The 25,822-nt window shown below is 41.2% G+C and overlaps 1 protein-coding gene across 12 annotated transcripts in view; it reads right to left on the bottom strand.

Moving 5' to 3' along the window:
- Positions 1–10,500: 10,500 nt before the first annotated feature.
- Positions 10,501–25,822, bottom strand: part of SAP130 (Sin3A associated protein 130) — a 74,024-nt gene continuing 58,702 nt past the window's right edge. For 11 of the 12 annotated variants that reach the window (XM_043487787.1, XM_043487794.1, XM_043487792.1 and 8 more), the window contains 5 exons: positions 24,136–24,384; positions 23,848–23,973; positions 12,956–13,059; positions 11,643–11,756; positions 10,501–11,417 (listed from right to left, as the gene is read on the bottom strand). In XM_043487787.1, the coding sequence (XP_043343722.1) occupies positions 11,259–11,417; positions 11,643–11,756; positions 12,956–13,059; positions 23,848–23,973; positions 24,136–24,384 (752 nt within the window). In that variant the 3' untranslated portion in view covers positions 10,501–11,258. The remainder of the gene's footprint in view (positions 11,418–11,642; positions 11,757–12,955; positions 13,060–23,847; positions 23,974–24,135; positions 24,385–25,822) is intronic. The other variant, XM_043487793.1, reaches the window with a different exon arrangement.

Genomic DNA, 25,822 nt, shown 5'->3' with positions numbered 1-25,822 from the left:
ATAAATAGGGTGACAATATACAGCCTTGATGTACTCCTTTCCCAATTATGAATCAGTCTGTTGTTCCATGTCCAGTTCTAACTGTTGTTTCTTGACCTGCATACAGATTTCTCAGGAGGCAAGTAATGTGGTCTGGGAGTCTCACCTCTTTAAGAATTTTCCACATGTTATCACAGTCAAAGGCTTTGGCATAGTCAATAAAGCAGATGTTTTTCTGGAACTCTCTTGCTTTTTCTATCATCTAACGGATGTTGGCAATTTGATTTCTGGTTCCTCTGCCTTTTTCAAATCCAGCTTGAACACCTGGAAGTTCTCGGTTCTCCAAGCCTAGCTTGGAGAATTTTGAGCATTACTTTGCTAGCATGTGAGATGAGTGCAACTGTGTAGTAGTTTGAGCATTCTTTGGTATTGCCTTTCTTTGGGATTGGAATGAAAACTGACCTTTTCCAGTCCTGTGGCCACTGCTGAGCTTTCCAAATTTGCTGGCATACTGAGTGCAGCACTTTCACAGCATCATCTTTTAGGATTTGAAAGAGCTCAGCCGGAATTCCATCACCTCCACTAGGTTTGTTCATAGTGATGCTTCCTAAGGACCACTTGACTTTGCATTCCATGGTGTCTGGCTCCAGGTGAGTGATCACACCATTGTGATTATCTGGGTCGTGAAGATCTTTTTTGTCTAGTACTTCTGTGTATTCTTGCCACCTCTTCTTAATATCTTCTGCTTCTGTTAGGTCCTTGCTGTTTCTGTCCTGTACTGTGACCATCTTTGCATGAAAAGTTCCCTTGGTATCTCTAATTTTCTTGAAGAGATCTCTAGTCTTTCCCATTCTATTGTTTTCCTCTATTTCTCTGCACTGATCACTGAGGAAGGCTTTCTTGTCTCTCCTTTTTGTTCTTTGGAACTCTGCATTCAAATGGGTAATCCTTTCCTTTTCTCCTTTGCCTTTCATTTCTCTTTTCTCAGCTATTTTTGAGCCCTCCTCAGAGAATCATTTTGCCTTTTTGCATTTCTTTTTCTTGGGGATGATTTTGATCACCATCTCCTGTACAATGTCACAAACCTGTGGCCATAGTTCTTCAGGCACTATCAGATCTGATCCCTTGAATCTATGTGTCACTTCCACTGTATAATCATAAGGGATTTGACTTAGGTCATACCTGAATGGTCTAGTGGTTTTCCCTACTTTCTTCAATTTAAGTCTGAATTTGGCAATAAGGAGTTCATGATCTGAGCCACAGTCAGCTCCTGGTCTTATTTTTGCTGATTGTATAGAGCTTCTCCATCTTCAGCTGCAAAGAATATAATCAATCTGATTTTGGTGTTGGCCATCTGGTGATATCCATGTGTAGACTCTTCTCTTGTGTTTTTGGAAGAGTGTGTTTGCTATGACCAGTGCGTTCTCTTGGCAAAACTCTGTTAGCCTTTGCCCTGCTTCATTGCTTACTCCAAGGCCAAACTTGCCTGTTACTCCAGGTTATGTCTTGACTTCCTACTTTTGCATTCCAGTCCCCTATAATGAAAAGGACATCTTTTTTTGGTGTTAGTTCTAGAAGGTCTTGTAGGTCTTCATAGAACCATTCAACTTCAGCTTCTTCCACATTAATGGTTGGGGCATAGAGTTGCATTCTGTGATACCGAATGGTTTGCCTTGGAAACGAACAGAGATCATTCTGTTGATTTGGAGATTGTACCCAAGTACTGCATTTTGGACTCTTTTGACTGTGAGGGCTAATCCATTTCTTCTAAGGGATTCTTGCCTGCAGTAGTAGATATAATGGTCATCTGACTTAAATTCTCCCATTCCAGTCCATTTTAGTTCACTGATCCCTAAAATGTTGATGTTCACTCTTGCCATCTGTTTGACCACTTCCAATTTACCTTGATTCATGGATGTTGCATTCCAGGTTCCTATGCAGTATTGTTCTTTACAGCATCTGACTTTAATTCCATTGCCAGTCACATCCACAACTGGGCATTGTTTTCACTTTGGCTCTGTCTCATCATTCTTTCTGGAGTTATTTCTCCACTCTTCTCCAGTAGCATATTGGGCACCTACCGACCTGTGTAGTTCATCTTTCAGTGTCATATCTTTTTGCCTTTTCATACTGTTCATGGGGTTCTCAAGGCAAGAATACTGATGTGGTTTGTCATTCCCTTCTTCAGTGGACCACGTTTTGTCAAAACTCTCTAATGGTGAATGAATAGTCTTTTTGGAGGGTGGGGGAGGGATAAATAGGGAGATTGGGATTGACATATGCACACTAATATATTAAATAGACAACCAATCAGGACCTATGGTATAGCACAGGGAATTAATTCTTCTCAATTCTCTGTAATGACCTCTATGAACAGGGAAACAAGGAAAGGAATCTAAAAAAGAGTGAAGGGACTTTCCTGATGGTTCAGTGCGTAAGATTCTGCACTTCTACTGCTGGGGCCACAAGTTCGAACCCTGGTTGGAGAACTAAGGTCCCACATGCCACGTGGTGTGACCAAAACAAACAAAAAAGAGTGGATATAGGTATACATAGAACTGATTCACTTTAGTGTACAGCAGAAAGTAACACAACATTGCAAATCAACTATATTCCAATAAAAAGTTAAAATATGACAAATAAATCCTCCATAAATTAATCTAAAAGAAAAAAAGAATAGTCTTTTCAACAAATGGTAGTGGGACAACTGGCTGGGTACGTGTAAAAGAATAAAGTTCGATAGAATCCCTAGCCGAGAACACAGGCAAAACATTCTCCAACATAAATGGTACCAGTATTTTCTTAGGTCAGTCTTCGAAGGCAACAGAAATAAAAGCAAAAATAAACCAATAAGATCTAATCAAACTTACAAGCTTTTGTACAGCAAAAGAAACCATAAACAAAATGAAAAGGCAACCTATGGACTAAGAGAAAATATTTGTAAATGAAGCGACTGACAAGGACTTAATTTCCAAAATATACAAACAGCTCATACAACTCAAAAAAAAAAAAAAAAAAAAAAAACACCCAAACAACTCTATTAAAAATGGGCAAAAGACCTAAATAGGCATTTCTCCAAAGCAGACATACAGATGGCCATTAGGCGCATAAAAAGATGCTGAACATTGCTAATTATTGTGTGCGTGCCAAGTCACTTCCGTCATGTCTGACTCTTGGCAACCTTTATGGACTGTAGACTGCCAGGCTCCTCTGTCGGTGTGATTCTCCAGGCAAGAATGCTGGAGTGGGTTGCCGTGCCCTCCTGCAGGGGATCTGCCTGACCTGGAGATTGAACCTGTGTCTCTTATGTCTCCTGTACTGGCAGGAGAGTTCTTTACCACTAGTGCCACCTGGGAAGCCCCACTAATTATTAGAGAAATTAAAATCAAAACTACAATGAGGCACCACCTCACACTGCTCAGAATGGCCGTCATTAAAAAGTCTACAAGTAAGAAATACTGGAAAGGATGTGGAGGGTGTGGGTGTGTATACTGTTGGGAGAGAATGTAAACTGGTATAGCCACTATGGAAAATAGTATGGAGGTCCTCAAAAAGGTAGAGTCACCATATGACCCTGAAATCCCACTCCTGGGCATACATCTGGAGGAAACTATAATTAAAAAAGACATATACACTCCAATGTTCTTGGCAGCACTGTTTACAAAATCGGAGACATGGAAATGACCTAAGTGTCCATTGACAGATGAATGGATAAAAATGATTTGGTATACATATACAATGGAATGGGCTTCCCTGGTGGCTCAGATGGTAAAGAGTCTGCCTGCAGTACAGGAGACCTGGGTTCAGTACTTGGGTCAGGAAGATCCCCTGCAGAAGGGAATGGCAACGCACTCCAGTATTCTTGCCAGGAGAATCCCATGGAAAGACGAGCCTGGTGGGCTACAGTCCATGGAGTCGCAAAGGGTCGATCACAACCGAGCAATTTTCACTCATACAGTGGAATATTCCTCAGCCCTCAAAAAGAATGAAATAATGTCATTTGCAGCAACATGGGTAGACCTAACCATTATCATACTAAGTCAGTCAGAAAGAGAAAGCCATATACCATATGACATCACTTATATGTAGAATCTAAAACATGACATAAATGAACTTATCTATGAAACGGAAACAGATTCACAGCCATAGAGAACAGAACTGTGGTTGCCAAGGGGGAGAGGGTTGGAAGAAAAATGAATTGGGAGTTTGGGGATTAGCAGATGCAAATTATTATACACAGAATGGATAAACAAGTGCTGCAGTATAACACAGGGAACTGTACTCAATATTCTGTGACAGGAATATGAAAAAGAGTATGGATAACTGAATCACTTTCCTCTACAGAAGAAATTAACATACCGTTGTAACATTAACTAACATAACACTGTAAATCAACTATACTTTAATTTTAAGCAAAGGAATGAAGTTGGATCCCCTACTTCATATCATATATAAAAATTAACTCCAAACAGATTAAACACCTCAACAGGAGTAATGGTTACAGGCTGCAGGGCTTGTTTGGGGAGCAGTGAAAATATTCTAAAACTGATTATGGTGGTGCTAGCACAACTCTGTAAATATAGTAAAAGTCACTGAATTTCACACTTCAAGTAGGTGAATTGTATGTTATGTGAGTTTTATCTTAATAAATATTTTAAAAAATGAAACAAAAGATTATCACTACTGTTCCCACAGACAAGGAAAGAATAATTAAGGAGTACTAGGAACACCTCTATGCCCACAAATTTAATAACTTAGATGCAATGCTCCAATTCCTGGAAAGATAGAAACTACCAAAACTCACACAAGGAGAGACGATCTGAATAGGCCTATGTCTATTTTAAAAACTGGATCAATAATTAACAAATTCCCCAAAAAGAGAGTATACCAGCGCCAGATGCTTTCACTGCTGAGTTTGACCAAACATTTGAGGAAGAAATTTTATCAGTTCTCTGCAATCCTCTCCTGAAAATACAAGAGAGAGAAAATTCCCTAACTCATTCTATTACCAAGACATTGATATAAGACTAAGACATGTACAAAAAAGAAGCACAAACCAGTCCTTCTCATGAACACAGATGCAACGAATTGTTGGCAAGTTGAATCTAATTATGTGTAAAAGAATTATACACCATAACCAAGTGGGATTTATTCCAAGTATGCCAGTTTGGCTGGTTCAATTGTAAAAAATTAATTAATGTAATCTAAGATACCAACATGATAAAGAAGATAACTCATATAATCATATTAGTGATGCAGAAAAGAATGACAAAATCCAACATTCATTCTATAATTGAAAACTTTCAGCAAACTAGGACGAGGGAATCAACTTGATCAAGAACATCTACTAAAAAACCCTACAGTTAATCTTATTGGTGAGAAACTGGACCTTTACCCTATGACTGAGAACACGGCAAGCATATCCCCTTTTACCACTCCTACTCAAGACCTTACTGGAAGACCTCCTGGAGAATCCCCATGGACAGAGGAGCCTGGCAGGTCAATAGGGTCGCAAAGAGTTGGACATGACTGAAGCGAACTAGCACAGCACAGTACAAGGAAATAAAAACTAAACAAACTGAGAAAGAAGAAATAAAACTGTATTTGTTCACAGAATTACTGTTTACGTAGAAAGTTCTGAAGAATCAACAAAAAAAATCTGTGAATATAGCAACATCACAGCACACAAGGTTAATAGTAGATAAATGTGGGCCACTCTCGCATATACCACCAGAGAACAATTAGTTGAAATAGAGAATTCCCTGGAGGCCAAGAGTTTAGGACTCTGTGGTTTTACTGCCAAGGGCCTGGATTCAATCCCAAGCTGGGGAACTAACAGGAATATGAAAAAGAGTATGGATAACTGAATCACTTTCCTCTACAGAAGAAATTAACATACCGTTGTAACATTAACTAACATAACACTGTAAATCAACTATACTTTAATTTTAAACAAAGGAATGAAGTTGGATCCCGTACTTCATATCATATATAAAAATTAACTCCAAGCCATCCCACTAACACCCCACAAGTGTGGCATAGCCCCCCTGCCCCCACAAAAAAGTGAAATAAAAATAGAGCACCATTTACAAAAGTACACACACAAATGAAAGACTTAGGTATAAATCTAATGAAATACGTACAGGCTGTACATGAGGAAAACTACAAAACTGATTAAAGAAATCAAAGATCTAAATAAATGAGGAGATAGTCCAAGTTCATGGACTAGAACACTCAACATTATTAATATGTCAATTCCTTGCCAACTTGGTCTATAGAGTCATGTAATACTAGTCAAAATTTCAGCAAGCTTTTTGTAGGTATTAACAGATTCTAAGGTTTATACGAAAAGACAAAAGACCTAGAATAGCCAACACGATACTGGAGAACGAAGTTGGAGAACTGATATTTTCAACTTTAAAACTAACTGTAAAGCTACAGTAATCAAAACAGAGTGGTACTGGCGAAAGAATAGACAAGTAGGTCAATGGGACAGAATACAGAACCCAGGAAAATACCTCCACAATTACAGTCAGCTGATCTCTGGCAAAGGAACAAAGGCAATTTAATTAAGAATAGTCTTTTCAAGAAATGGTTATGGAACAATTGGACACCCATGTGCACCCCCCCATACCCAAACCAAAAAACTCCACACAGATCTTACAAATTTCACAAAAATTATCTCAAAATGGATCATGATAGCCTAAATATAAAACACAAAACCATAAGACTACTATATCAAAACACAGGAGAAAATCTAGGTGACCGTGGGTTTGGCAAGGAGTCTAGATATAACCCAAAAGCACAATTCATAAAAGAAAAAACTGATGTTGTACAGCATTAAAATTAAAAACTGCTCTTCAAAAGGCACTATTAAATAAATGGCAACATAAGCCACAGAGAGGGAGAAAATATTTGCAGAACACCTACCTGAAAGAGGACTGGTATCCAAAATACACAAAAGGCCCTTAAAACTCCATCAGAAAACAAAGAAGCTAATTAAAATACAGGCAAAGATGTGAACAAACACTTCATCAAAAATGATATAAAGGTGGAAAACGAGCCTTTGAAAGAAACGCTCAACTTCACGTCATGAGAAATCATGATGCACCAGTTCGAACGGCTAAAACCCACACGCTGACAGCACGACCCGGCGCTGGGGACGTGGGGCAGCAGTGCGTATGCTGCTGGTGGGGTGTGAAATGGAACAGCTGCTTGGGAAGGTGGTTTGGCGGTCTCATAAAACTAGACATGGTTTTACTTGATGACCCAGCAGTCACATTTCTAGGTTTTTACCCGACTGACGTGAACACTTATTTCCACGTGAGAACCTGAATTTGAACGCTCACAGCAGCTTTACTCATAGCGGAGAGCTCAAAGCACAAGCCATCCTTCAGTTGGATAACAGGGAAACAGACCGCGGCACAGGCACACAGCAGTAAAAAGGAACAACTCAGGATACACTGAGCAGATGGAAGAATCTCAGATCATGTTAATCAACATAGCCAGATACAAGTAAGTACATACTGTATGATTCCATTTACATGAGGTTCAAGAACAGACCAAACCAATCTATGGTAAGGGGCAGTAGATCAGTGTTTTCCTTGGGGGTTGGGGGTGGGTGCACAAGTGTGTTGACTACAAAGGGGCACTGTTTCTAGGGTTATACAGTAACGCCATGGGCTCTTTATTTGGATCTTAGCCATGGCTGTATGTATGTGTCAAAAAACACAAAACTGTAAATTTAAGATGTGGGTATTTAACTCTCTGTAACTATACCACAATAAAATTATTTTGGGGTAAAAGTTAAGATGGTTATTTTAGAGGGACGAAGAGGGCAGTGATTAAGATACAGCAGTTTATGACTAGCAAAGTTATATTTCTTACCCTGGGGGATCATTTCAAAGTTGTTCTTTTAAGAACTTACAAGGCTATATATTTGTTTCACATACTTTATCTGTGCTGTGAAAGTGAAAGTTAAGTCGCTCAGTCGTGTCTGACTCTTTGCGACCCCATGGACTGCAACCTACCAGGCTCCTTCATCCATGGGATTTTCCAGGCAAGTGTACTGGAATGGATTGCCATTTCCTTCTCCAGGGGATCTTCCCAACCCAGGGATTGAACCTGGGTCTCCCGCATTGTAGGCAGATGCTTTACCGTCTGAGCCACCAGGGAAAATTTTATAATAAAAAAGTACATCTTTTCAAATGTGTCCCTTTCACCACAGGTGAGGTTGGACTATATAACCTCTAAAATAACTTTAAACTCTCAAACTGTGACTTTTAATTACTATGATAAAAAAAATTAGGTATTTTCTAGTTAATGATCTTTTGCAATACCCAGGTTTTAAAAAATATGATAAACTTGTGAGTGATAGTTTTCTGGACCAGGAGCCACTGGGTGTCTGGACTTAGCACCATCTCCTGGTCATAAATCCCTGAAAAATACGACTAAGATAAAATCACCAGTTAAGTTGTATACCAACATTTGTTCATACATCTGTAATAACGAAAATCTAACAACCTGAATGTCTTTCTACAGGTGGACAGAGAAGCAACTTGTGGAAGGAATATACATATTCAGATGACAAAATGCTTGCCCTTTAGCAATAAAAAGCAATGAACTATTGAAATAAGCCGTAAGAGTAAATTTCAGCATAAATTTCCACCATACCGAGTAAAAGAAGCCAGACTCCCTCCCTCTAAAAATAATATAATGTATGACTTCATTCATATGAAATCACATAAAATGCAAACTAGACTGGCAGAATGCACATTAATGTTTACCTGGAGATGGGTGGACGGCAGGTAGGGGTGAGAGGCAAGATGTCATGGAGGCGCAAGGAAACTTTTGCGTCTGATTTCTTCCCTCTCTTGATTGTGGTGAATATTTCATAGGTATTTACGTAGGTTGAATCTTATCAAATTGTATACTTTAAGGTGCTTAATATGTCAACCGATGCTCCATAAAGCTCTTTTTAAATAACAGTGTATACACAGACGATTCACTCTCTCCTCCATCCCCTCCCATCTTCTGACCACATTGTCCTCATAAGGTGAGGGAAGACAGAAAACACCACTGTTCTCACCTGCCCTGACATCAAAGCTTGCACTGACAAGCTTCTTTCGACCAGGGTTATCGAATTATTAAAGTTCTGTTTAAACAGAGATAACAAGTCCTTGGGGTGGCAAAGAGTCGGACACGACTGAGTGAGTGAGCACACACACCATACTTTTAGAGAGACCCGGTCTCTGATGTAGGATCCCAAATACCGGGTCCTGTCCGTCACAAGCCAGCGCACCATGCATCACGAGGCCACACACACAGAGAAAGAGAGGCAAAGGAGCCCTCTTCTAACACTCACTGCATTGCACAGAACACTATACTGGAGTCCAGCGCACACTCAGCAATGGCTTCAGGCTGAAACACTCTAGTGAAGCAGCCTCGACTCTTCTGAGGACCTCTTTAGCCCAGGCTATGCAGGCCACGCGGCCATACCGGAAGAAGGCAGAAAGCCTGCTTCGTTTCTCTTCCCCAGTCCTATACCAGATGAGAGTTCACCACTCCAGTTCAAGGAAGGCTGTCTCAGGAGAACCAGACTCTCATTGTGGTGCACAGGCTTAGCTGCCCTGCGACAGGTGGGATCTCAGTTCCCCAGCCAGGGTTCTAGAGATCCCACATCTCAATGAAGATCCCCCATGCTACAACTAAGACCTGACTCAGTCAAAAAAAGAAGCAAGCAAGCCTAGGCTACCTTCCCACTCCAGCGAGTTCACAGAAGGTAACCTCATAAAGAAAATCCACTCTCCTGGAAGTCCTTCCCCCATTATCACAGCCTTAACTGTCCTATAATATGACCAATTTATAACACTGGTTCTAAAGACTGGATCAAACGTGGCATAGACTCTCAGATTTGTTTAGGACAAGGTAAAAAGCCAGTCTGGGGACTTTACTGGTGGTCTAGTGATTAGGAGTCTGCCTTCCACTGCAAGGGATGCAGGTTAGGTCCCTGGCTGGGGAACTAAGATCCTGCATGCCACAGGGCAGCTAAGCCTGTGCACCACAACTACAGTCTGTGTGCTGCAACTAAATTAGATCCTGCATGGCTCAACAGAGATCCCCCGGGCTACAACTGAGATCCAACGCAGCCAAAAAAAGAGAAAGCAAGCCCAGGATACCTTCCCACGCCAGCGAGGTCGCAGAAGGCAACCTCGTAAAGAAAATCCACTCTCCTGGAAGTCCTTCCCCCATTGCCGCAGCCTAATTTTTTGTACTATAAAATGACCAATTTATATCTACAATGAGGTACAATGTAGTCTCATATTTAAGATAATCAAAAGCTCACAGGCTTTACCATCTGTGACATCTTCAAGATACCAAGGTAAGTGGAACTCTGTGTGGAGCAACCAGACTTTAACAGAGTAGACTCAGTAATGTGAGAGAAACACCAGAAGGGTAAACGCTCAAGTGATGTACAGTACAGCACTGATGAGCTTCGTAAAAAGATGCAAACTGCTTATGTACAAAACCTCTTTGAGTCCTTTATTAACATTTGGAGATGTGCCATACGTATAATTAACAGCATCACACCAGCTACAGAAGTACAGATAACCAAGAATGTACTTCAGAACAAGGATCTCAGAGCAACTTATGGTGTTGCTTGCTCTGAACCTCCACAAAAACCCAACTCAGACACACGCAGGACAGACAATATAACAATTTCACTTTGAAACAGTTCTTTAGAAAATGACAAGAATTGGCAGTTCAAACCCTTTAGAGTGAGATGTGGCAGGTCTCTCAAGTGCCATGGCACTGCTTTAGAAGGCCAGCGTGGGCATCTGAAGGTCAGACAGAGTAAGAACCGACTAGGCCGAGGGGAAGAGGTTTGATTTTCAGTGTAGACAGAGCACAGATGGTCCAAGTGGATGCTTTCAGTTCAGGCTCAGTATGGGTCCTGCAGGAATCCATCAGATAAAGTTTATCAGCTGGAAGGCTGAAAAACGCCAGCCTGTCACTTGTGTCACTGATTCCAACCGGGAGACCCTGTTGCAACAGGAGTCAGGCACGACACAGTAAGCCTGAAAGAAAGACTGGAGTCCACTGTCAGATCAGTTCTGATCCTTCCACATCCCTGGATGTTCTGGGTCCCTCTGCTTCCACGTGTGAATTAAGGAACGCTTGCCTTTACCTCAACGTTCCACTTTGAAAACAACCAATCCCTTCCCCCACCCCCAACATCATTCTCCATAAATTCTTTTTCCAAAGTCCTGATTCGGGGTCTAGACTTTTTCCTTTCGCTTCAATTTTGACACCTTCTTGACAGTCCCGTTCTTGTTTAGAAGCTTCAGGACACGATCTTTATGATCTAAAACTTTAAGCATGGAGTCTCTGGCCTCACTGATTTGATCCATCACAAGTTTACACCTCTGCATATTTCCCTGAAACAAAAGACATGACATCATCAATCAGTAATCTTCAAGACAGTGTGGCTTTTAAAGAACTTTTCACCTTTGAATTGAGCCATTTTGAGGCTTTCACATAGGAAAAAAACACTTTACTGTTTCTGGATAATGCAGGCTGAAGAAAATAATCGGTTTTTACCAAAGATATTAGTGGAGAGAAGGGAAGGGAGAAATAAGGGGAGGGAAAGGGTTCCTTCAAACCTGTATTAGTTCATTTATTCGGTGTAAATCATCATCAGTTGCTGCTTTTTTCTTTGGGATAATCCCTTCCTGTAGGTTGGTGAGTCTTTCGTAAACATCATGTTCTAGATTTGTCTGCAACAAACAAGAAGGAGGGAATCATGGCCTCAGAAATACTTTTCTTCATCAAATTCAGGCAAAAAACCCACCTTGAATCACCTGTGTAAACTGCTATCAGGTCTGTTTGGGTGATAAAATCATTTCTCCCAGTGACTAAGATTACAGTACAGCAAGGAAAGTTAATCAACAATTTACATCACAATTGGCCGCAATTCAGAGTATCTTCTAGGGTAACTTTTTTTTTGCCTGCACCATGCAGCATGTGGGATCTTAGTTCCCTAAGATATCCAACCTGACCTCCTTGCAGTGGAAGCTCAGAGGCTTAACCACTGCACCACCACATAAGTCCAAGGACAGCTTTTAAATTCTCCCCCCAAATGCACAATTTCTCTGAAAAACAAGTCTGTAAGTTCCATAAAAATATGCTTTTATGCTAAATTTAAACCTAGCCATGGTACTACTTAAAAAAAAAAAAAACTCATAAAAAGACAATGTTCTTCAGATCATGGCTACTCCAAAGACAGAAAGACTTTGTGAGATCATTTTGATCGGCTCCTCTTTATCTTGTTGAAGGAAGGAGTCTCGCCCAAGGGTTATGGAAAGGGCTGAACACAGAAGGCACCGGACAGATGAGGTCAACAGCAGTTTGCTAGTCAGTACACTCACGGCCCAGGGGAGGAGGACACTGCCTGCCACGCCGAACCACAGGGGGGCGCACTCCACGACAGAGAGGAGAGGGAACAAGCAGGGGATGCAGGAGACAGGCTCCGTAGTACTAAGAGGGCATGGTGCCCCCTGGTGCTCCCAGGAGGGTATCACTGGCTTGTCTGAGTGTCTCCAGCTGGCAGAGGACTGAAGCTCACTATCCAGGGAGGAGGAGGAACTATGCCCGATTCCCACAGTGAGGAGCAGAGTGAGAATGGGTTGACAGGCCACCTGAGGCCCCTTCTGTTTCAGATGTCACAGCAACACATAATATGAACCTTAACCGTAGGCCTTACAAACTAAAGTTGCTCAGTATATTTCCGTTATAGGGAAACAAAACTAAGATACATTTAGATTACATCCATGTAACAGATAGTTATATTACACAGCACACATAAAAATTCCACCATGACCCGTGTTAACTGGGAACGCTTCAGAATCACTCTAAAGAAAGTGTTCTATGAACGCAGCTGTCCTCAGCAGGACGTAACTGCTAGACTGCCACCTACCAGCTGCAGCAACTGGGCAGCACAGAGGTGAACCTTCCAGCCTTGGGCACGACACGATACTCCTTTCTGATTAGCTATTTCCTGCAGCATAGCTTTCTTCTCCTCTGGAACCATAAAAAAAAATAAAAAAATAAAAAAATATATATAAAAACAGTCATTGAGAATATAAGCCACAATATGAATAAAAGCTCTTTTGGTTCACTCCAGCAAAATGAGACTTACTTTGCTAATCTAATGAGTTCAAAAGAGAGGAAGCTAATACTCTATAAAGTTTTAAATGAGGGAAATGGTCTTTAGTGGGTTGGAGCCTTGCTCATGGGTGATGTTTGCAAGCATGTGGAAACTCTGGGCATTAAGCTTAGAAGCTCTGTGGTGTTATTTATATCTTGGAAGAAATCACAGGGCTCCAACTTGAGTAACATTTAAATTCAGGTGGTAAAGTCCACGAATCATCACTGTAGTAAAATAAATATGAACTTTATCATTTGGACTGGGGAAAGACAAACTAGGACTGAGGGGCACCCGTCAGAGGTGAGTTTAGATGTATCCGTGAAGTTTTAATATTACTGCTCACCAGGACTTAAAATGGATTTACACATTACATGGATAATCAAAAACTATTTTTGAAAAAATTATATTGAAAAAACTAATATTTTTTCTGTTTAAAATTCTGGCTGCACTGGATCTTTGCTGTGGCACTCAGCCTTTCTCTACCTGCAGAGCATGGGCTCTAGAATGCATGGGCTCAGTCGTTGTGGTATGTGGGATCTTAGTTCCCCACTAGGGACTGAACCCTCATCCCCCGCACTGGAAGGTACATTTTCGACCGCTGGTCCAGCAGGAAAGTCCCTAAAAAATTAATCTTGAAAAAAACCCTATCAATATATTTGTCAAAACTGATATAATGCATAAGACCAAGACTGAACCCTGCTGTAAATGATAAACTCTGGGTGATAATGATCTCGGTGTAGGCTCACCAAATGGGCCACTGTGGTGAGGGAGGTTGTGCATGTGTGGGGACAGGGGATGGGGGGCAGATGTGGGAAATCTCTCTATCTTCCGCTCAATTTTATTGTGAACCTAAAACTGATAAACTTCACTTCCTAGAGCAATTAACAACAACACAAAAACCCCAAACTTATCTGGTAGGCAAATATTAGCAAGAAAGTAATTTAAAAATCTCCAACTTTTTGAGATAATTATTGACTCACATGCAATTGTAAGAAATAATACAGAGAGGTCCTACATATTCTTTATCCAGTCTCCCTCAGGGGTGGTATCTGGCAAAACTGCAGTACAACATCACAACCATGCTACTGACAAAGTCCACTGACTCTGTTCAGCTTTCATCAGTTTTATGTGGTCTGTGTCTGTCGTTATGAGCATTATAAAAAAACATTTCAGCTTAAAATAATTATAGATTCACAGAAGCTGCAAAGATAGTATAGAGATATATCTGGTAAGAGACCTGTATTTAGAACATAGGAAGAATTCTTACCACTCAACAATAAAGACAAACGAATTAAAAAGGGCAAAATATCTAAACATACATTTCTCCAAAAAAACATATACAAATTGCCAACAAACATGAAGATATTCAACATCATTAGGCATTAGTTCAGTTCAGTTCAGTCGCTCAGTCGTGTCTGACTCTTTGCGACCCCATGAATCACAGCACGCCAGGCCTCCTGTCCATCACGAACTCCCGGAGTTTACTCAAACTCATACCCATCAAGTTGGTGATGTCATCCAGCCATCTCATCCTCTGTCGTCCCCTTCTCTTGCCCCCAATCCCTCCCAGCATCAGGGTCTTTTCCAATGAGTCAACTCTTCACATGAGGTGGCCAAAGTATGGGAGTTTCAGCTTCAGCATCAGTCCTTCCAATGAACACCCAGGACTGATCTCCCTTAGGATGGACTGGTTGGATCTCCTTGCAGTCCAAGGGACTCTCAAGAGTCTTCTCCATCACCACAGTTCAAAAGCATCAATTTTTTGGTGCTCAGCTTTCTTCACAGTTCAACTCTCACATCTATACATGACCACTGGAAAAACCATAGCCTTGACCAGATGGACCTTTGCTGGCAAAGTAATGTCTCTGCTTTTTAATATGCTATCTAGCTTGGTCGTCACTTTCCTTCCAAGCAGTAAGCGTCTTTTAATTTCATGGCTGCGTTCACCATCCACAGTGATTTTGGAGCCCCAAAAATTAAAGTCTGACACTGTTTCCACTGTCTCCCCATGTATTTCCCATGAAGTGATGGGACCAGATGCCATGATCTTAGTTTTCTGAATGTTAAACTTTAAGCCAACTTTTTTACTCTCCTCTTTCACTTTCATCAAGAGGCTCTTTAGTTCCTCTTCACTTTCTGCCATAAGGGTGGTGTCATCTGCATATCTGAGGTTATTGATATTTCTCCTGGCAATCTTGATTCCAGCTTGTGCTTCTTCCAGCCCAGCGTCTCTCATGATGTACTCTGCATATAAGTTAAGTAAGCGGGGTGACAATATACAGCCTTGATGTACTCCTTTTCCTATTTGGAACCAGTCTGTTGTTCCATGTCCAGTTCTAACTGTTGCTTCCTGACCTGCATACAGGTTTCTCAAGAGGCAGGTCAGGTGGTCTGGTATTCCCATCTCTTTCAGAATTTTCCCAGTTTATTGTGATCCACACAGTTGAAGGCTTTGGCATAGTCAATAAAGCAGAAATAGATGTTTTTCTGGAACTCTCTTGCTTTTTCGATGATCCAGTGGATGTTGGCAATTTGATCTCTAGTTCCCCTGACTTTTCTAAACCAGCTTGAATATCTGGAAGTTCACAGTTCACGTATTGCTGAAGCCTGGCTTGGAGAATTTTGAGCATTACTTTACTAGCGTATGAGATGAGTGCAATTGTGCGGTAGTTTGAGCATTCTTTGGCATTGCCTTTCTTTGGGGTTGGAATGAAAACTGACCTTTTCCAGTCCTGTGGCCACTGCTGAGTTTTCCAAATTTGCTAGCATATTGAGTACAGCACTTTCACAGCATCATCTTTCAGGATTTGAAAGAGCTCAACTGGAATTCCATCACCTCCACTAGCTTTGTTCTTAATGATGCTTTCTAAGGCCCACTTGACTTCACATTCCAGGATGTCTGGCTCTAGGTGAGTGATCACACCATCGTGATTATCTGGGTCGTGAAGATCTTTTTTGTACAGTTCTTCTGTGTATTCTTGCCACCTCTTCTCATTAGGCATTAGGGAAATGCAAATAAACACTGCAGTAAAGTACCATTTCAAACCCCTTAAGATGCCATAATAATAATAAAAAGAGTAAATGTTGGTGAAGATGTGGAAAAATCAGAAGTCGTATGCATTCCTGGTGGGAAAGTAAAATGTATTTGCTTTGGAAAATACTCTCAGAGTTCCTAGAATGTTAAATATAGTTACCAAACAACCCAGAAATTCCATTCTTAGGGGTATGTACAAGAGAAATGAAAACAAATGTTCCCACAAAAATGTAGACACAAATGATCACAGGAACATTATTCATAATCAAAAAGTGGAAACAACCCAAACGCCCATTGAGTGATGAATGGATAAATAACATGTGGTATATATCCATAAAACAGAGTATTATTTGGCAGGAAAATTGAATGAAGTCCTGATACATGCCATACGGATGACTCTTGAAAACATTAAGTGAAATAAACCTGTTACAGAAGACTGCATGGTATATGATTCTATTCATAGGAAATGTCCAGAAATGGGAAATCTAAAGAGATGGCAAGTAGATAAAAGAGGCTGCCTAGGGTTGGGGGTAGGGAGGAGTGAAGATGGCAGGACTGGCAATGATAGCTAATAGCTAAGGATTGTACTTGTTGGGCTAATGAAAATTGTTTTAAAACTAAATGTAGAGATAAACACGCAACTTTGTGAATACACTAAGAATCACTGAATTGTATATTTTAATAGGTTAATTGCATGCTACATGAATTATAGCTCACTAAAGCTTTTGCTGGGGAAAAAATAAAAAGATGGTAAAGAGAGGTCCAGTACTTCCCGTCACCCAGTTGCTCCTCACTGTTTACGTCTTGGTAACTGCAGTAGTTATCACACCCAGGAAACTGCCACTGATGTAAAGTGAGTATGTGTCATTGCATCACACGTAAATTCATGTGACTGCTCTATCAATCCAGGTTTAGAGCTACTCATCACCACTCCTGTGCCACACCTTTATGGTCACACCACCCCTTCCTCACGATTAACCCTCAGTCCACTCATTTCTTCTCTGTCTGTATAACTTTGTCTGTCACTTTGAGATTATATAAATAGAATCACATGGTATGTGTCTTTTTTTGGGGAAGGAAGGGAGTGTGTGTTTTGAAAATTGATTTTTTTTTTTTCCAGTAAGCCTAAGCACAATGCCCAAGCTGTTGCATAATCAATAGTTCTTTCCTGTCCATTGCTGACAGGATTCAACGGCTCATTTGTTTAACCATCTGACGCCATCTGTGTTATTTCCAGCTCTCCGCTATTATCAAAGACACTGCTATGAACACCTCTATCCAGATTTCTGTGTGGACAGAGCGTTTTCATTTTTATGGGATAAATGCCCAGGAGAGCAACTGCGGGTCATATGGTAAGTATATGTTTAGTTTTTATGAAACTGCCAAACTGTTTTGCAGAGTAGCTCAGTAATGTGTAAAAGACAGCTGAATTGTGATATGACAGTGTTCTGCTAAGCAGCTTCCCCAGTGGAACTGGAGAAATAGAAAAAAAAACAAACCCTTTAAACCTCTGTAAAAAAGGTCCTAAGGGCAAACAGCAAGGCAGAAACATCTATTCAAACCAATCTGCTAAAAGGTGAAAGACGAGTAAGTCTGTGGCATCTGAACCAAGACTGATCCCTCTCTCCTTCTCCCTCTAGCTTAGAAGGTGGAGACTGTTCCAGATTGCTGTAGCCCCAAGCATAGCTTTCTCTCTCCTCCAGTTCCCAGAAGGAGCAGGGCATTTCTCATCCTGCTCCCTGTTGCTGAGGCTAAATCTCAGGTCCTGAGTCTAGTCGACATGTGGGGGCTTCCTGCTTTTGCTCAATCGCCACCTGTAGAAGGGAGACTGTACCTTAGGCAAGGTGAGCTGAGAACACGGGGGCCCAGGAGTCCTTCTCCTGGCTTGTGAAGTGGTGGCATCATCCTAGGAGAGGCAGGCCACGTGGAAGACGGGCTGCTCACCCCACCTCCCCTCCAACGAGCACTCACCTGCTAAGCTGCCATTGGCCCATCCCCACCTCCAGAGCCCTAGGCTCAGAGATTCTGCCTGGAGAAAGAAACAGGCCATAAAACAGGAAGCTTCTAATCTTTTCCCAAAGGAGTTGGCTCCATTTTCAACAGAGTGTGAAGTTCAAACCTAAAGGTGCTCCCAAGAGCAGTGGAGGGTGTAGGTAAGGCAAGTGGGAGGAAATGTGCAGACACAGTGAAGACACAGCCTAGACTGTGGGCTGACCCATTTGCAGGAAAGAACAAAGAGTGAGATAGCTGGCAGGAGCTCTCCTTGGGGGCACAATGATTATCAAACATTGACCTCAGAAACCACTCTGGCAAGGAGCTACAATACGACTGGATTAGTTTGCAGAGGATTTTGTGTTTAAGGGCAAATTCCAGGACTGTGCTCTTAACAGATCAACTGGCAAGCAACAAGCGGGGTTTATCAGTCGGACATGGTCAGGGAAGCAGTAGGAGAGAGGCCTGCTAACGCTACTGCCCTCCCACGGGGCCCTGGGCACACTCAGAGCTGCCTCCCGGAGGAGGGACAGCAGAGGTGTGACACTTGGTGGTGCTGGCGGGGTGGCGCTGATCAGGCTTCACTAAAAGAGCCCGGCCAGTCACTAAACAGCTAAAAACGCAAATAACTACAGCGGGTCTTTGAGGAGGCAGCGTGACCGGCACCTGGAGCTACTACCTTATCTAAAATGTCCAGTTCCCAACACAAATTACGAAGCATTCGAACAAGCTGGGAAGTATGACCCACACAGGGGGGAAAAAGAAACAGGCACCAGAAAATGCTTGACAGAGTGACCAGATGTCAGATTTAACAGAAAAAGATGTCAAAGTAGCCATCATGAATAAATTCACAGAATGAAAAGAAAGTGTGAGTGAAGTAAAAGAAAGGATGATAATCATGTCACATGAAAGAGAGTATCAACAGAGAGACAGAAATTGTACACCATTAAGAGCACCAATGCATGTATAATGGAGTACCAAAAGGAAAAGAGATAAAGGAGAAGAAATACTCGAAGAAAAAATGAATGACTAAAGATTTCCCACATTTACTGAAAAACAGTAACGTATGTATCAGGGAGCTCAAGGCTAACTCCAAAAAAGATAAATGCAAAGATACAGATAGACATATCATAGTAAAAATGTTGAAAGTCAAAGCTGAAAATATCTTCAAAGGAGTATGATAAAACGATGTATCACTTACAATATAATCCCATTAAAATCAACAGCTGACTTCTCAGGAGAAACAATGGAGTCTAGAAGGCAGTGGGATAACAATCAAAATGCTCAAAGGAATGTATGAGAAATTTAGTTTCTCTACATCCTCAGCAGCATGTGTCTTTATTAGTATTTCCAATACTGTGTTTCCTTATTGATTTTGTCTGGATGATCTGTCCACTGATGAAAGAGGCGTGTTAAAGTCTCCCACTACTACTGTGTTACTGTCAATTTCTCCCTTTACGGCTGTTAGTGTTTGCCTTATATACTGAGGTGTTCCTATGTTGGGTGCATATATTATTTACAATTGTTACACCTTCCTGGGTTGATCCTTTGATCATTATGTAGTGTCCTTTGTTTTCTGTAAGTCTATTTTGCCTGGTACCAGTATGAGTACTGCTACTCCAGCTTTCTTTTGATTTCCATTTGCACAGAATACCTTTTCCCATTCTCTCACTTTCAGTCTGTATGTGTCCCTAGATCCGAAGTGGTTCTCTTACAGACAGCATCCTTATGGGCCTTGTTTTTGTATCCATTCACCAGTCTATGTCTTTTGGTTGAAGCATTTAATCCATTTACATTTAAGGTAATCATTGATAGGTATGTTCTTACTGCCATTTTATTGTTTTGGATTGTTTTCATAGGTCTTTTTTCTTCATAGGTCTTTTGTTCTCCTGTCATTTGATGACTAACTTTAGTGTTGTGTTTGGATTCCTCTTCTAAGTATGTATCTACTGTCAACTTTGTTTGTGGTTACCATGAGGTTTTGATACAGCAGTCTGTATATAGACGAGATTGTTAATAAGCTGGTTTTTAAATTTCAAATGCATTTCCAATATCCCACATTTGTGGTCTCCTCACAATTGCTGGTTGTGATATCATGTTTGTGTGGATATGACTTCCTACCTTTACTGTACATTTGCCTTTACCAGTGAACTTTTCCATTGGCAATTTTCTTGTTTCTAGTTGTGGTCTTTTCCACTTAAGAGAAGTTCCTTTAGAAATCATTGCAAAGCTGGTCTGGTGGTGCTGAATTTTGTCAGCTTTTACTTGTCTGTAAAGCTTCTGATTTCTCCATTGCCTCTGAATGACAGCCTTGCTGGGTAGAGTATTCTTGGTTGTAGGTTCTTTCCTTCCATCGCTTTAAATATATTGTATATTGCACCATTCCCTTCTGGCCTGCAAAGTTTCTGCTGAGAAATCAGCTGATAACCTTCTGGGAATTCCCATGTATGTTATCTGTTGTTTTCCCCTTGTTGCTTTTAATGTTTTATTTTTGTCTTTTTGACAAAAGTTACTGTGTGTCTTGGTGTGCTCCTCCTTGGGTTTTTCCTGCCTGGACTCTGTGCTTTCTGGAGCTGGGTGACTGTTTCCCTTCCCATGTTAGGGAAGTTCTCAGCTATTATGTCTTTACGTATTTTCTCAGGCCCTTTCTCTCTCTCTTCTGGGACCCCTGTAATGTGAATGTTGGTGCATTTAATGTTGTCTCAGAGGTCTCTCAGACCGTTTTAATTTCTTTTCATTCTTTTTTCTTTATTCTGTTTTATGGCAGTTATTTCCACCATTCTGCCTTCTAGATCACACATACGTTTTCCTGCTTCAGTTATTCTGCCATTGATTCCCTCTAGGGTAGTTTTCATTTTAGTTACTGTGTTGCTCATCTTTGTTCTTTAGCTCTTCTAGGTCTTTGTAAAACATTTCTTGTATCTTCTTGATCTACGCCTCCGTGCTGGATCTTCTTCACTATCATTTCAAACTCTTTTTCTGGTAGGCTGCCTGTCTTCACTTCACTTAGCTGTTCTTCTGGGGTTCTATCTTGTTCCTTCATGGGGGACACGCTCCTCTGCTGTCTCATTTTGTCTAGCTTCCTGTGACTGTGGTTTCCATTCCGCAGGCTGCAGTACTGTAGCTGCTACTTCTGCTACCGCTCTCTGGTGGATGAGGCTGTCTAAGAGGTTTGTGCAGATTTCCTAATGCGAGGGACTGGCTCCTGCCCAGGGGAGGGTGGAGCTGGGTCCTGCCCCTCTGGTGGTCAGGGCTGTGCTCCAGAAGACTTAAGCTGTCTGCTGGATGGCACTAGTGGTAAAGAACCCCCTGCCACTGAAGAAGATGCAAGAGAGGCAGGTTTGATTCCTGGGTCAGGAAGGTCCTCTGGAGTAGGAAACGGCAACCAAACTCAGCATTCTTGCCTTGAGAATGCCATGGACAGAAGAGCTTGGAGAGCTATACTACCAGATCAGAGGGTCAGACAGGGCTGAAGTGACAGCACACGCATGGGCTGTGTCCCTGTCCTGTTGGTTATTTGGCTCGAGGCACTCAGCACTGGAGCCTGGCGGTTGCTGGGTGGGGCTAGTGGCAGCCTCTGGGAGGGCTCCTACCAATGAGCGCTCCTCAGGACTGCTGCCGCCAGTATCCTGGTCCCTATAGTGAGCCATGGCCATCCCCATGTTTAATTTCCATGGGCTGGAAGTTTTTCTGTTACCTGTCACTGGTTTCTAGTTTGAGTCTATCATGGCCAATGAAGATACTCTACATGATTTCAATTTTCCCCAAATTGTTGAGGTTTATGATCCTAAATAAGGTCTATGTGCATCTTGAGAGAATATGTATTCTGCTGCAGTTCAAGTGTCCTATAAATGTCTACTAAATGTTGGTTTGTGGTATTCACTTCTTGCATATTTTTGCTGATTCTCTATCAAGTGCTTCTATCAATCACTGAGACGAGTATGTTGAAGTTCTACCTATAGCTACATATTTGCCTACTTATTTCTTTCAGCTGTTTCTGCCTCATATTTCTGAAGCTCTTGGTTTTTGTTGACTATTTTTAAAATCAGTATGTAATGCCTTTCTTCATTTCTGGTAATTTTCTTTCCTCTGAAGTCTATTTTATTTGATATTAATATAACCACTCTTTTTTAAAATTAATTACTGCAATGTTTGGTCTTCCATCCTTTTACTATCACTCTACTGATACACTGTATCTGAAGTTTCTTACAGACAGAATACAGTTGGATCTTTTTTTCATTCTCTCTGCCAATCTGTGTCTTAACTGATAGATTATTTACACTTAAGATAATTACTGATATGTAAGGCTAAGTCTGCCAGGTTGTTTGTTTTCTGTTTGTTTCCTGTGCTTCTTGCCATTTCTTTTTTCTTTTCAAGTGAATTACCTGTTTTCAGTACTCTGTCTTTACTTGTTTAGAGCTTAGGCAAAACAGTTCAATTAAAGTTTAATAGTCAAGAGACTTGGCACAAAGTGATTAATACATACATATTTGAACAGAAGATTTAGGAATCATCAATATTTTCAGCTGTCAAATTACCTTTCTTGAGATAGCTTATGAAGAGTGAATTCCAATAAGCAGTAAGTATTTTCTTTAATGGCTTAAAATGTTATTAGGCAAACTGTAAATATTTTCCTGCTACAATATGGAATTCTGTGGTGTGAAGAAATGTTTGGTGGCTCATATCCTACTTTCACCAAAGGACAACATTCTCTGATTTCTCTTTGGAAGTCTCACCCTCTTTTCTACACTCAGGGTACACTCATAAGGAAGAAAAGCTGGGCAGTGCAGCCATCTCTGTGCTTCCATTCAGAGACTGAACTGTCAGGATCTTCACTCCTGCTCAAAGGCTTTAGTCCACACCATCTAACTTGGACTCATCTTGAGGCTTCAAGGGAACCCTCAGAGAAGCTTCCAAATACAATTTATTTGAGGCAATGGGAAATTTGGCCAATTCTCTGAAAACTCACACTTCTCTATACAATGATTATATTTGAGATTAATAACACTTGAAGTCTATCCATAGAAATATTTGCAGATTCAAGCAAACTGCTATCAGTCATTTTCACTATAAGTGGGCTTATTAGAATGTTATTCTCAAGTTCAACAATCACAAAAACATTTACTGTGTGCTTACGTTAGATCATCCCACATATGTCTGAACAAATGCTGAACAAAAGATCTTTTGTTTCACATATGTTAAACAAAAGGTCTTTTGGAAAATATACTTTCTAGGGCTTATGCTGAATGTACATCTGAGCATCCTGGGACTACTGTGGTCTATGTCCTGTAACAATCTAGTATAGCTCCTCTTCAACTACTTTAGGGGCTAAGGAGGTCATCTGTCACTACTTGGGGAGCTGGCAACATAGGCAGTCACTTATTCATTAGACTGTGTTTCCAGTAAAGTACATATAGCTTTCTAAGGCAAAGGATAATTCTCCAAATTTTATGCTCAACTGTATATCATGATTAAGAGTAAACAATAAAGTCTTGAGATTCATAACAAAACTGACGGGATTCTTTTTGAAGCTGGAAAACTGTGATTCTGTCTTTTCATTCTACTGTGACTTTAACACAGCTGAGTGAAAGACTAACTGCATGAGTCAACACTAACCATTTCTGGCAAAACTGACCTTTGACCCGGACATCACTGTACCGCTGAAAGTGGTGGTAAGCAGCTTTCCAGGGGTTCCGATAGTGACGGAGCAAAGTAATGGGAGGTCTTGGACGCACTGGCACATACCTTACACCTTCTTCATCTATTTAAGTGAGAAGAAAAAGAAAACATTATATAGCTTACTATATATTTGCAACAATATTGCTGGTACAATTTCTGCAGATGAGCTGTAAGTGAAATCTAGCTCTTGTAAACAGCCTCAGGGAAGCTTTCCATGACAAAAGCTAACTCAAGCGAGCATTACCAATATACTCCTTGGGAGGAGACTTGCGCTTCTCTGCCTTCACCAGAAGGCTCTTGGCAGTGGACTTCTCGTCGTCAGTGCTGTTGGTCTCCATCATGTCCCCTTCTTCTGTTGAAATCACGTGCTGCTGCTTCCGAGGCTTTTTCCTTGGCGAAGCACCAGGGGGTAAGTCACTTGTAGGCATGGACAGGTTGTTAGCCAGCAATGCCAGAGACGGAGACACAGTGTTGGTGGCCAGAGGAGGAACTGCTGTCATAGGAGACAGGATGCACATGTATGAGAACCCAAACACGGTGGACAGTGTCAGCTGATCTCCACCACAGAGAAAGTTAACACAGACAGAAAAGAGAGCTAACATTTAGACGTGCCCAGGACGGCGCTAAAGCACTCTAACTGTGGCAGAGGTTGCCCACTGCTCTCTGACACCTCACACCTTCATCTCCCTTAGTACAAGTACCCCTCACCCTGAAATGGGCACACTACTGCTCAGCTGAAAGACCATATTTACTAGCTTCCCTTACAGTATGGTATGGCTATTTGAAATGAAAATCCTAGTGCTCTGCAGAAATTTTAAGAAGTTTCCTTAAAGGAAAGAATGCCTTACCCACTCCGTGTCTTCTTCCTGTGACCCTGGAACTCAGATGGGATAGCTGGAGTTTCAGCAGCTATCTTGAATCAAGAGCATTAGGGTCAAATGCTAGGGGTGGTAGAAGTCTGGATCCCTAAAGATTTTATGGAATCCACATAGCATGCCTGGACTGTCTGCTTCAGGATTCACTTCAAGGGAAACAATAAAAACTTACATGTTCAAGCCAGTATTTTTCAAGTCTTTCAGCAGTAGTTTCTAGGAAATAACCCATTACCTCATATAATCTTAAAAAATAATCTGAGTAAGTAGACAATATCATCCCTCAATTTAAAGATGAGAAAATGTGGCATACATCACACAAAGAGAAAGATGGAGAGCTGGGCACTGACAGAGACAGTCTGGTTTCAGAGCACAGTCAGTCCAGTGCCTCCGGATAAAGAGCATTCTAGATACAAAGTCAACAACATTTGTTTGGGCTTGTATGGATCATATATCTGGCGACTTGCAATTCATGATAACAGTTCACCTCAACTCTTCTACTGTATCCTTGGCCCACCCTTTCCTTCCACCATTCCTCAGCCATCCATTCCCAACAGTCATAGCCTTAACTCGGTCATCAAATCTCAATTTCTAACATCTGACTTTCCAGTCAAAAGTGACTCTCTTTCCAGGTCACTTCTCTTAGTAACTCACCTCCAACAATTCTTATACACCATTAAGAACTATTTTCCATTAATCATAATAGTTTTTTGCTGTCATTCATTCCTCTAATATCTTCTCACTCCTATCACTGGGTTTTAGCTCTCCTATCAATTTTATTTATTCACTTACAGTCTCTTCTCATGCTATGCTGCACTCATTAAACAAAAAGTACCACAGGTTAAACCCAACTCTCCAACTATGAACATACAAAACTCATTTGTTCTGTCTTAAAAATAACTTTCGGGACTTTCCTGGTGGTCCAGTGGTTAAGAATCCACCTGCCAATGCAGGGGACATGAATTCGATCCCTGGTCTGGGAAAATCCCACATGCCACAACTACTGAGGCACACATGCTTAGAGCCCATGCTCCATAAGAGAAACCACAATGAGAAGTC

This window comes from Cervus canadensis, chromosome 15 (assembly GCF_019320065.1).
Source record: "Cervus canadensis isolate Bull #8, Minnesota chromosome 15, ASM1932006v1, whole genome shotgun sequence".
Taxonomy (NCBI): domain Eukaryota; kingdom Metazoa; phylum Chordata; class Mammalia; order Artiodactyla; family Cervidae; genus Cervus; species Cervus canadensis.
The sequence above is the reverse complement of the archived record's forward strand: the minus strand, read 5'-3'. Positions and strand labels throughout refer to the sequence as shown.